The sequence below is a fragment of the Dermacentor albipictus genome, chromosome 6 (assembly GCF_038994185.2).
Source record: "Dermacentor albipictus isolate Rhodes 1998 colony chromosome 6, USDA_Dalb.pri_finalv2, whole genome shotgun sequence".
Lineage (NCBI taxonomy): Eukaryota > Metazoa > Arthropoda > Arachnida > Ixodida > Ixodidae > Dermacentor > Dermacentor albipictus.
In genome coordinates, this window is record NC_091826.1 from 34607644 (window position 1) to 34620509 (window position 12866).

At 46.7% G+C, this 12866-nt stretch overlaps 1 protein-coding gene across 1 annotated transcript in view; it reads left to right on the top strand.

Annotated features, from left to right (window-relative positions):
- Positions 1–12866, top strand: part of LOC139047004 (homeobox-containing protein 1-like) — a 203680-nt gene that overhangs the window by 173879 nt on the left and 16935 nt on the right. The window contains exons 7-11 of the mRNA XM_070520937.1: positions 767–972; positions 2222–2419; positions 3577–3678; positions 6431–6648; positions 9850–10043. Coding sequence (XP_070377038.1) covers positions 767–972; positions 2222–2419; positions 3577–3678; positions 6431–6648; positions 9850–10043 — 918 coding nt within the window. The remainder of the gene's footprint in view (positions 1–766; positions 973–2221; positions 2420–3576; positions 3679–6430; positions 6649–9849; positions 10044–12866) is intronic.

The window sequence follows — 12866 nt, forward strand, 5'->3', positions numbered from 1 at the left end:
AGTTGATGGTCGGCGTTCGTGTTGTCCACTTCTCTACTCTTGTGTCCTGTCTGCACGCCTCACTTCTAGTTTGCATAATGAATCCTTACCAACTAGCTCAGCTTTCTGTCGTTCTAAGCTCGATATCATTTGTGCCGCATTGTGGGTGCGAAATTCAAAGAAGTCTGGACTTTATTTTTTTCATTAGTAGCAGTCTCAAATATTCAAGTCATGGTTAGAACTAATACTCTACTAGTGTAGGCTGCTTTACTGTTCCTCATCATTGTCACCCTAAAGGAACACCGGAGTTACCTGTTGCACTGGTTCATTGGCATTTTAATGCTGAGCCCGAGGTTGCAAGTTTGACATCTATCATGGCAGCGGAATTCCGATAGGGGCACAATGAAAGAATACTTATTTACTGAGCCTTGGGCGCACATCAAAAACCTGTATGATCAAATTTAATCTGGAGCATCCTTTATTGCACTATATTGCTTCAAGATGTAAGCTCAGTCACTAATTACTATTGCAGGCTGCCTGAACTGTAGATGGCATACCACTCGTTCATGCACACTGTGTCGCTGGGACAGTGCAGACAGAGAAGTGTAACTGACACATTGCAGCCCAAGGCCAAACACCCTTGTGTGAACATACCATAAGTTCCAATTGTCTTTTCTCTCCTCATGCAATCTTCTCGCGTGTCTTCTGCTCTTGTGTCGTCTGCGGCGAAGTCGTCGTCCGCCGCTGCTTTTGTCTGACCGCGGCTGCGCGGGCCTTTGTGTTGTAGGAAAGGGGAGGCGGCCATCTTGTCGGAGATCCGCAACTTCGTGATGCGCTACAACATCAAGCAGACGATGATCGCCGAGATGACCAAGCTCAGCCAGGCGTATGTGAGCCGCTTTTTCCGCGGCGACATCGCCGACATGTCGGAACGCACCAAAAACACTTTCTACATGTGGTACCTGACCTGCAAGAACAACCCTTGGAAGCTGGGTGAGTGTAGGTGCAGGCAGAGACTTTCTGATGAGAAAGTGGCAGTACTGTTTGAAGTGCACTTGTGCCCACACATTTCCTGTAAGGAATCCAACGAGGAATCCAACCAGGAATCCAACCAGGAATCCAACCAGGAATCCAACCAGGAATCCAACCAGGCACCCAGCCAACTCACTTGATTGAGTCTGAACGTTAGGGCAACCGCAGATCCTTGTCTTCGTTATCAGAGGTTTGAGTTTTGAGTAAAGTCTAAAGCAGAGTCATGGGCTGATGCGGGCACATATGTCCATGTGCAGCCACATTTTAGCAGATTCACTACAACCATTGGAGGTATGGAATGACCATTTGTTGGTTGCTGTGTGTTTCTAAGAACAGATGTTTGCTTGGAATTGTACAGGCGTTAGCCATTTGATGGTTAATACCCATACTAATAGCGTCATTAGCATTACGTGAGACTAAGAACTCGTTAGCACAAGCTCCATAATTGCTCTGGAAACCTATTTAAACAGTGAAGAGAAGAATAAAGAATAATAATAAGTTGCAGAGTGGGCACAGTTCGTAGTAGGAGACAGTTACTAGAATGTGCAATCGGAAGTGGATTGAGGTCCAGTGAGCAGCACAGGAACTTGTGAGCCATCCACAAACGTTTCTAGTATTTCTTGAGAAAATTTGCCCATCAGTGTCATCTGTGCATAAGACGGATGTCTGTCAAGTACTCGTCAGATAATTGTTTCATTATTGTCCCATTCTCGGATCTTGGCCTTTTTCACACATGCATGCAGAGTAAAAAAGTTTTTTTTTTTTTCCGATGCTTGTTGAATATCGGAAAGTGAAGGACTGTCTGATGAGTGATAAAACCAAAGGAATGGGCATAACATTAGGTGTAACGATACGTGTATGATGACAGTACGGGTTAGGTAGCAAACCCAGGTAGCTCATAAATGAAAAGAAAAGAAGTTTAGTTAGGAAGGTCACTTAATACATAGAGTAGACAACTGGCAGTCTGTTACAGTAGCAGTATGGCTACGAAGGGGAGGGAAATCCAAATGAGGACAGCAGAGGAGTGGGTTGTTTGATGAGATTTGCAGACTTGAGATGGAGTTGGTTAACACGAGGCAAGAGTAATGGAAGATTGCTGGGCGATGCACCTTTGTCCCGCAGTGGACCTGAAGTAGGCAAAGTTGGTAATGACGATGATGATGATGTGGTGTTGATATTTGGGCTTCATGGCGCACCTGCTTGCTTGCAGCACAACTGTGCCCCAACTCTGGCGTAAAGCGGATGGTCTCGGAGACCGGCGACTTGATTCCACTCAAGCGGGAGCGCTTCACCTTCAAGTCGGCACACCTGGCCGTTTTAGAGCGGTACTACGAGCGCGACCCGTACCCGGATGCGCAGACACGCGAGCAGATTGTCGAAGAGTGCAATGAGGCCGTCGAACGACCTGGTGAGAGCCATTTCGCCGGATTTGCAAGATCGTGGGGAAGCCCTGGAGTGCTTACTTGTGCCTTTGTGCTTCTCTTGTGCGTGTTGCCCATCTAAGTTTTGGGGATGGTTTTAGTTTCGTGTGTGTTGTTTTTCACATTTTTTATTTGTACTTCAAGCGCATGCATTGTATCTTGCTGCTCAAGTTTAGTTGCTAACTCCTCCTTATTTTGTTTGTACAGTTGAACCTCGTAATGACATCGCATGTGACACAGAAAATAGATTCGTCATATATCCAGTATTTGTAGAAGCATGTATTTGTCACATGCCAAGTGCATTGGTGAGAAACATTTCAGTGCATGTCATGTTGACCACTAATAAAAGATGAAGATGAAGACAGAGAAACACAAAACAACGACATGGGTGGCACCATATTTGTTCCAGTCGTTTTGTGTTTTTCTTTCTCTGTCTTAGTCTTCTATTAGTGGTCAACATGACTTGCAGTACATACCACCCTGGCCAAACTCAAGTTCTTGTGAAACATTTTAAATTTGCTTCATTATATCCGACTTCGTTATGTCGATGTCCGATTTCGCATTTACGAGGAAGTCCCCTGACAGTCTTGCTACGAGACCTCCTTAATAATTTACATGTACCTGTGCAACTAGAAGGAACAGGAGAGACCGTGGCAGCGCCTCGCCAAGCGCCACCACAGGTGCCTTGTGGAGTCTTGGCAGACGACTGACCATAGCAGACAACGCCCCAGGGCTTTTCGCCAATCGCTTTGATTGCGCCTGCGTAACAAGGCTTCATGACACGCCGGTCGTGGGTTAATCAGCGTCTCAAGCATTGCAATTAGATAAAAAAATCTCAATGCGAAGATTGTAGAGCAACATGAGAAACCCCCGATACAGCTTTCTATTGCTCAACACGCGCTACATAAGGGTGTTTTTCCGAGCTTGAAAGAAGCCCGTGAATACAGGTAAAATTGGAATGCGAAAAATAATCTCAGTATCTCCAAGTGATAGCAAACAATATTACCTTGGTTTTGTCCAGCCGTGTGGCATTTGCATTCATTTGAACCTTGGTGTATGATAGTTGGCACACCCTGTATATAATTTTACTTGTATGCCGAAACGTGTTCATAAACCAAACTATAATTTCATGACTTCTTTGTAGAGCGTCCATTGACTGAACGGGAGAAAGTGAGCCTGCCTGTGGTGAACAACTGGTTCAACAATCGTCGAAAAGAGGCCAAGAAGCAACTCAGGCAGCAACATGGTGAGTGCAGAGTAATTCTTTCAAAGCACTGTCATTATTGGTACTGTTAATGTTATTTCATTTCTCAACAGTTGCTCAGTGTTGTTATGGAGGGGGGACAGGTTTTGCTGGAGGAATAGATTATGCCTTCAGTGTCTGTGCTGTTGCAATAGGGAACCTATTTAATGAAAAAAAAAGAACTTCAACTGGGAAGCGCACATTTATTCCACAGTTTAAATTGCCCAACAGTGCCAAATGAACCATGTAGTTTGTCAGCCAGCAGACATGTGGGGCAAAAAGCATCAAGTTTTGTTGTTGCTGTAGGGTGGGGTGACCATGGGACTAGCCAAAGTCAAGGGTCTACATGGGTACTGTGTTTGTTTGACTGTAAAAAGTTGAGGCTGCGTAGCATAGGTGCTACAAGCCCTGTTGTCATTGCAAAAGGCGACAGATAGGTGGCACGACAGGCAGAAACGATGACACTGTTGTGCGCACACACGCAGCACAGACCTGCTTATATCTTAAGTCGCCAGAGTCCCGAACTTTCCCGCTACAAGCGGTATCACACTACAACCAAACATTTTTCAACAGCGTGGGCGGTATGTGCAAAACATGTAGACGCAGTGGCCACATGTCTCAGAGAATCGAAGCATACGACCGGAACGTGCCCTCACTTTCGTTAGCGAGCTGGTTCTTCCATTTTTTTGCTGTGCAGCCAGTCCAAAGCATTTCGTTGACTCTGCACCAAACTGCAACTTTGGCCGCCGACTCCCGACGAGGCGGTGCTAGCCAGTAGGAATGTCGGGGCAGCATGCCGTTACGGAAGCTCGCCCTTGAGATACTAACACAGCTAATATACTCTAATAAGTGTTGATTGTTCATTGTATCACTCTTGGTGGTGTTTGTGTATTTCACTGTTCTCTCATTGTCACAGCACGACAATGATTTGTACCAAAAATCACTTATAATGCAGTGTACCCACTCCTGCCTTGGCAGCCAAAAGGTTGCTGGCAGTATTGAATAAATAAATAAATATACGTTCACAGCCAGTGACATAAATTTTGAGAATGCTTAAGCTTCCCTTTTAAGAGTGGAACGCGATAGCAATCCAAGATTCCCGACTGCTTTTCGCACTTCCCAGCAGCTGTATGTAATGTTTACCGAAAAACGCTGGTAGCGAATGCTACGCATGAAGGCGAGCTTTCTGGTAGAAATGGGGCCTCTTCCATGGGCCGATCTCCTGTTACTGTTTCACACTTTTAATATTTCAGTCTGAGAAGATCTAACATAAGTGGTAGGTGCTGTCGGTGCTTTTTATTTTACATGACATTTGTTTGTGGGTTGTCATTCTCAAAATTCTGAGGAATAACTTTGTAAAGAATGGAAGACAAGGTATGAGCAACTTAGGTGATAAAAGAGTGGTTGGGTGTGTGTGCTCTGAGATAATTTTTGCCGAAAATATGGTCGACACCGGGCGCGGAACGCTGGCTGCAGATTTTCTGTGACACAGGGCCCTTAACACTGTCACGTTAATACGTGCTAATCTGGCACGAGATAACGCACACAGGCTGCACTAACGGCAGCACGCAGGAAGCGGGGTGTGCAGGCGATCAGCCAGGAAACACTGCGAGTGTGTGCAGAAAAGTTGGGATGTACTCGTACTGGTTGGAACGGGAAAAGTTTGCGCAATATCGGCACTTTGCGACAGCGCGCATCGCGATGGGCAAACACAAAATGCCCTCGCGGCCTCCGCCGATATTCCCACAGTGCTGGAGTTGTCAAAAACAACAAATTTGTTTTACCATCCAAATTAGTTTTTTTTGCGACCTGCCTGATAATTCAAATATTTTTGCAGCTCTCCTCCTCCTCCTCTTCTTGTTTGTCAAAAAAAAAAAATAATCACTTGGCGATTGCATTTACTTTACGCACACAAAATGAAGAGTCAAACAGCGGCAGTGTGCAGGTGTTTGACGCAGACCGCACACACCTGACAAGTGCCCAGAGCAAAAGGCTTCTCTATCGCCTAGGCAACCTCCGTGGAGCCAGCACGTGGCGGCCACATTCCCGCACCCCCCCTCCCCCCTTCCCTTGCATTTATTGTTTGTTTGCTCGTGCCGCGTCTCCTCCTCCGCATCACCCTCGTCGTTTTCATCTCGGCTGGTGTGCACCGTTGGCAAGTGCGCTTGCTGCCTCTGTTGCCTGCGGGATTTTCCGCCAACCTCATTATAACCGCTATTTGTGTTGGATGGCTATACTATAAGCAGTATGCATATATGTTGAGTTTTATGGGAGGGTAAATGGGAGTTGGAAAAGACAGCATTACATCCGGTCCTGCACTTTCAACGGTTGCATTACAAGTAGTCTTAGCCGTAATACATTGGAAGCCATGCCCTCCTGGATGCTTAATGCCTTCTTCCAGTCAAAAACCTGTACAGAAATGTAGCGTATAGTGATGCACAGCTATGTTGGTCCGTGAGCTCTTTATGAAAATTCCTTAAGATTGACCTATCTGCATTTTCTTTCGTCTTGAAATTTAACAATGGTAAATGTTGGGCAGAACATGTGTTAGAGCTAATGCAACGTTTCCACAAAGGCATGTGTTTACGTAGCTGTTTTGCTTGCGGAATCCCTGTTACCTGTAAATTTATGTTATCTGTCAATTTAGCACGTCCTGATTTTGCCTTTGGGTCCCTTTTGTGAATTAACGGGCGCGTGTGACTGTATGGCTCTCCTGATGCAACTTTCTCTCGCACTTCTTTTGTCTCACCTGCAGCGGCAGCAATGGCAGCAGCGGCACAGGCAGGTGGCCTGGGTGGGTTAGGAAGTGTGCAGGCGGCGTTGGCTGGCGGTGGGCACCAGAAGTCCCCCTTCTCGGTGGGTCCGCCCCTGTGGGGCGCACCGAGCCTCTATCCGCAAGTGGGAAGCTCAGCTGCAGCCCTTGCGGCTGCATTGCCATCGTGTGCCGCCGGATTGCCCACTTCCTCGCCACATGTGAGTGGTTCTTGGTGGTTGTGGGTGTGCAGCTTACACCTTGGAATGTGGCCCCAATGTATTTTTTATTTTTTATTTAGAAAACATTTTACAGGTCCTGTCGGGCATTGAGTAAGGGGGGCAATGTAACAAAGAACTTTGAAGTACAATGGAAACAACTCAAAAATAAACCTAAAACAACTGTACAGTGGCTGAACTAAAAAACTAAACAAAGCACAGCATGCTCAAGCATAGCAGATATATAAGAGGAAGGAGATTATGTAAAAAGCACGCACAGGCGTTCACGAAATATTTTGCGATCAGTTATTGAGACGATATCATCGGCAAGACCATTCCAGTGGGATATGGCACGAGGTACAGCAGATAAATTGAAACCAGTGGTTTTACCATTGTTTTTGCCGATGTTTACCAATGCCCAATGTTAGCATTACATTTGTGCTTGCACAATATAGCATTGCTACTTGGACGCCTAACAGCACTTAAAGCAGATGTGTGCCCATCGTTGGTCCACTGTGAACACTATGTAAAGCATATGCACGAAATAGCCCAAAAGCCCCTCTTGCATCGACACTCGGTTGCCTAGCAACACGGTGCCCCTGTATGCCCAACATTGGTCTGCTTTTACCCTGCGTCAAGCATTTGCACAATGTGACCTTTCTTACGTTGTTACTTGAGCTCCTAGCAACACTGTAATCAAGGTCATTCTAGACCCACTGTGACCTTCCCATCATGTAACACTTGTCACCTTTGTTGAGACACTCGATGTCTTTGCTGATATCGGAACTTCTTGATTTAGCACTTAAGGTTACATCTTCACAGACCACACATTACAGCGTGGCATACGATAACGTTGAGCCCGGTTTGCCAACGGCGATTGTAAGCACAGTGTTGGACTACTTCGGCCACTTATTGCAAAACATTGGCCCCACTTACACTGCCACTTGGGCTAGGTCTCCCACTGAAAAGTCCTGCCAAGCTAGTGGCAGCAAAGTTAGTTTGGCAGTCAGCTTGTGTGTTACGAGATGAAAAATATAGGCATGGCTCTCGGAATGAGTGCACATACAACAGACGAGATCGAGCGGGTGCCATTTGCATTTTTTTTAATGCGAAATCATTATATGGCTCATGAAGTGGAAAATCTGGCGTTGGCACCACACGATGGTCCATAAAGGCTTAGAACCCATGAACTTTGGTGGGAGTCGAAACCACAGATTTCAGTGTTAATTAAGGTAAAGTTATTTAAAGCACCATCAATTAAGATGTAGGTAATTATGGCACTCAAATCCTCGACCTTTGGTGGGAATTGAACCCGCAACCTTTGATGTTAACTAAAGTTAAGTTAAATTAAGGTGGCTGAAAGTGCATAGGCATCGCGGATAGGTCGCAATGCTTTCACGTGCATTCACATAGGGAAAACTATGTGCCCCTTCTATTTCTTTCTTTCCCCCCCCCCCCCCCCCCTCCCCCCCAGTGAAATGATGACTTTGAGCTGCCACTAGTTGGTAGCACGTGCAATGTAATGGAGCACTGTTGTGAACCAGGAAAAGGGTCCGTTGCTAATATAAGTAGAACCTCGTTGTTATGATCCCGTTTCATACCATTTCCCGGTGCCAAAGTTTGTGATCGAGAACATGAGCCAGTGCACTTGCTCTTCTCTCTCTCTCTTTTTTTTAACCTCTTAATATGTTCCTTGAAAACAAGATTTTTTGGCACGAATGTTAAGTACATTGCCAAACTGTACTCCGTGTGATACGTTTTCAGTCACTAGATCCCGTGTAAACAATAAAAGATGTGAGGCATGCGTGATCATGAAAATTTCGGCATGCAGTCAATTTCCTCTTCCGGTACTACCAAACCTAGTGGGCTGTTCCACGTTGTGTCCACGGCTGTCACTGCCACGTTATCACGGTGTACGTCTTCATTTGTGTAGCTGTTTGCCTGCACGTGTGGAGGCAGCGCCTTTGGAAGCGTGCCGCAAGCTCTTAATAGGCGACAGCCCAAACGCACCGCCGTTCTCTGCTGCAGGCGGTGCACAGCCATCTTAAAAACATTTCACAATAGGAAAGCGAGAAAGTGCGCCTCGGGCCACTTGGGTTTCACCAGGTCGACACGCGTCGGCATCTCTCGCCGAGTGTGCAGGTCAAAACTTCCCGCCGAAATGCCCCACCCAAAGAAAAGAGTGTTGGACAGGCCCAATTTGAGGAGCGCTGACATAAGCTTGCCAAAACTGCAAAAAACAACATGCGTGTTGAGCCACACAGGCCCCAACGGCTCGGCAGGCATTGGCATCTAGCGCTGCACTGCTTCGCATTATGTTGACGTCGATTGCAGTTGAGTTTGCTGAATTTTCTAGCCACTTCGGATCGCATTTCTTCCTGGTTAGCATGTTATTTCTTGTGTTACTTTCCCAATACGTATGGTCGAGGTTCTACTGTAATTCTTTACTTACCCAGCTCTTTGCTTGTGCCACCTAAATGTGCTCACACACTGTTGTCAAGAGAAGGTGCACACGTTTTAGGGAGCGAGCGTTGGGGACGTTCATTAGTGTGCTTGCAAGTAGGGCACAAGGCGTGTGTTATCTATGAAGATGCAACATTAAGTACAAAATGAACATGTTTCGATATCATCAGCAATGACATAAGGTTTCCCATTGTGAAGAACATTACAACTTCCCACACAACAGGAAGGGCCATAAGTAATGCCTGGCAAGGTTTGCTGGGCTGTGTTTCATCCATTCCTCCTGTGGGGCCATCAACAGTCACGCAATGCATTCCCTCTTACAATTTACACTTAGGGCACTCACTTACACAATTTACACTCTTACAATTTAGGGCACGTTGTGGGACTATTCTAATGATGATGTGATGAAACTTGATGATCTCAATGATTTTCCCAGAGTGATGCAGCGAGTGCTTTTTCCTAGTCCGGTTGTACATCCCTACAATACCTGATACCAACCATGTTTGATGCTCCTTGTGTTATCACGTGGTGCACTGACTGTTGCACAATGCGTCATACTTCGTTATGCGCTGTACCTGTTGATTGCGTGAAACCGTACCCACAGTGCATCAGTATGAAAAGAATGGATGAAGAAAAGGAATTGCAAAATCTAAGCTCAAATGCAATAATTACACAACTCTTTTGCTGCATTGATCTAGTTCACTCATTGGCTACAACTCTGGTGTTGCCATGACCACCCAGGTGGAGGCGCCTTCGATGCGAGGTGGTGGCAGCGACCAGGGAGACTCTGCGGGCCCCGAGGGGGACAGTGACCAGGGGGATTCGGACACCTCCCAGGAGGAAGACTCCACCTCGTTGCCGTCGTACGGGCATGACTCGGAGCCAGCCGACTTCACCACCAATGACAACAACATGAAGCCCGTCATCAAGCAAGAGTAAGTGAATACACCGATTTCCAGGTTGCGCAATGAATGTCCAAAGTATCCTTGGCAGTGCCATGCAATCTCATGCAGCATTGAATGCTGTCTTACGTGCACAAAGGTACACTTGTTCCACTTGTTCATCCTTGGTGGTAACAGTTTATTACGAAACATGCATGGTGTGTTGGATGGAACCATGACGATTGACATAGGCAGTCAATCAAGAAAGTAGGTTTTGTTGTATGGAAAGCTTATCACATCTGCACGAAAATGGCATTCTACCTCCGTAACGTGGTCTAGAAAAAACCTTTCAGTCCAAGCTACGTGGTTGAGTTTATGCTAAATGTGCCACCAAGTGACCCTGAGGATGCAGCATGAATCAATGTTGCGGTGCCAGCCATGTGGCCAAGTCAGGTGTTGTCTGGCTCAGCCCTGACCACATAGATAGAAGATAGATAGAATGTTTTTGAGATCATTATTTAAACGCTGGGACCTCCTGCTGTAACACTTCTATAATGTGTAACCCCAACATGATTTGTGGAGTAACCATACTTGTACTTTTAAATAAACTACACACTGTGCCTGTCAGCACTTCGATAATCGAATGGATCTTGGTGTATGCATATGTGTACATGGGTGTGTGCACGTGCACATAAAACAAAGTTAGCATAAGAGGAACCCCGTTTCCTCGCCTGTTGAAACATTCCTGTCAACGCACGCATCTCGAAACCATTATGTGCCTGTCATACACGTCTCGCACGTGATGATGCGTGTTTGGTACAACGGCATCTGTAACACGTCTGGGGGGCAAGGTGCGCATCTACTAATTGACGTTTCTGGGTCCTGGAAGAACGAAGTCCAGGCCACGGCCAATGCCTGACCAAACACAACCGTCTACCATGAATATGCCAACTAGTGTGCCAACTGCCAGGCATCCCGAACGGTTGCACTGCTGGTGATGCCTAGAGACAGCACGGTTGGCAGGGTTAAACTCGCTTAAACTTCGTAAAGTAGCGACACTCTCCTCCTCCGCCTTCACTACTCCTCGTTTCTCCTCTTTCACGCTCCCTCCTCGACATTACCCTCCCTCCTCGCCTACACTGCTGGAGCGTAGCAACGGCGCCAACATACGCTCCTCGCCACTCCGTAGACGCTACTCCATAGACGCGCGAGGGCCCACGTGATGCTATTAGGCCAATAGCGATGCGGCATCAGCCTCAGCCAGAGGGCGCGAGGAGGAGGAGGCGGCATTCTTCAAAGCGTGGCACTACTTTTTGAAGTTTAAGGGGCTTTAGGCACGGTCTATGGGCAATGCCATCTGGAGGCAGCCCACAGTATCACGGGAACAAGATGTGCAACCATTCACTAATACAGAGAAAACAGTTTATTATTGTTGAATAGTTGCATAATTATGTGAACAAATGAGAACTGAAGCTACGCTCTGCACACAGGGATGACATCTCTAATCATGCAGTCGACCTGCACGGTCCCGTATGGCAGTGCACCACATGGCCGTCGCCAGCAGGCATCACCGTGGCGCCTGCGCCGAACACACTACAGTCAGCTTCCATGAAATCGACCTTGATGTGACCGGTGAAAGTGGTCGAATTATCTGTCCGGTCGAATTATGCAAAAGCCAGAAAAATCGCTGAAAACGAAGGAACACGTACTGTGACTGTAACCGTGGCCCTTTCTCCCCTACTTTGTATGCTTCACCGTGTAAAATGGCTGTGTTGCGGCGAAGCTACCTTTTAAGGCACGTACTGCCAAGTGAATCAACGGCGAGTTTAGGCGTTTTTTTTTTTTTTTTCTTCTGCCTTCTAATTCGACCCACCGCATAATTCGACCAGTTTTGTCGGTCCCGTCAGGATCGAATTAACGGAAGTTTACTGTACTTTTGTTATCCAATAATTTGCAATGAACATGTATTCATGTGCCGTGGGAAAAATTGTAGGTTACTTTGTTATATCTGATAATTTGTTACACAGTAAAACTCAGCATAAGGATGTCGAGAACCAAGTGTCTTTGATACTGAAATAAATGATTGATCAATTAAGCAGCTGCCACGCATTTGTGACAGCGTGCATCAGCATTGCAAGCCATGCAGCAAGGGCGGTATTCTCGGGTCGTTCACTTTCAGAGAGGGAATATAAAATCTCTTTCACATTTCGTGTGACAATCAACTGACTCGTCAGTGTCGACAGCGACAGCTTCGTCCTTGCACTCTGCCAAGCGCACTGTCCAGCATGACTGGCAAGCCGTGCCACACCCCCCGTGATCGCTGAGATCGGCTGCTCCATTTGGTCAATCCCAGTGATAATGTTGATGTGGCGGCTTTCCAGTCTTGTCGGAGCCCAGCAAAACTCATGCCCACCGATCTCGCACCCCACCTCAACACACTACTGATGCTACCCACTACTCTCCCAACTCATGCTCGACCGATTGCGTGCGAACAACACCCTGCGGTGCGACACGTGAACACTGCCTTGCCTGCAAATATTAATTTATCTGTAAAAAAAAAAGGCGTAAATGCAGTCGCTCACTATTGAAGGCGCATTGCAGTGAAGCGTGTTGCGTGCTAGAGCACGGCCAGTTTGGAGCTGCAGTTTGCTAGATGGATTCAGTAGCGAGTGACGACAACACGGCCGATATGAGCACCACCCCTTGAGCGACACCCATGCCATCGTGTTGGTTGGCGCACTTCCCCTGTATTCTAGTTCACTGTACCCAGGGGCCGTATTCTCAGTCAATTCTTGTCGGCAATACAATCAGTTTTGTGAGATTTTGCATGACTCGACACTGGAAGCCAACGACATTGATAGGTGATAGTGTTTGTTG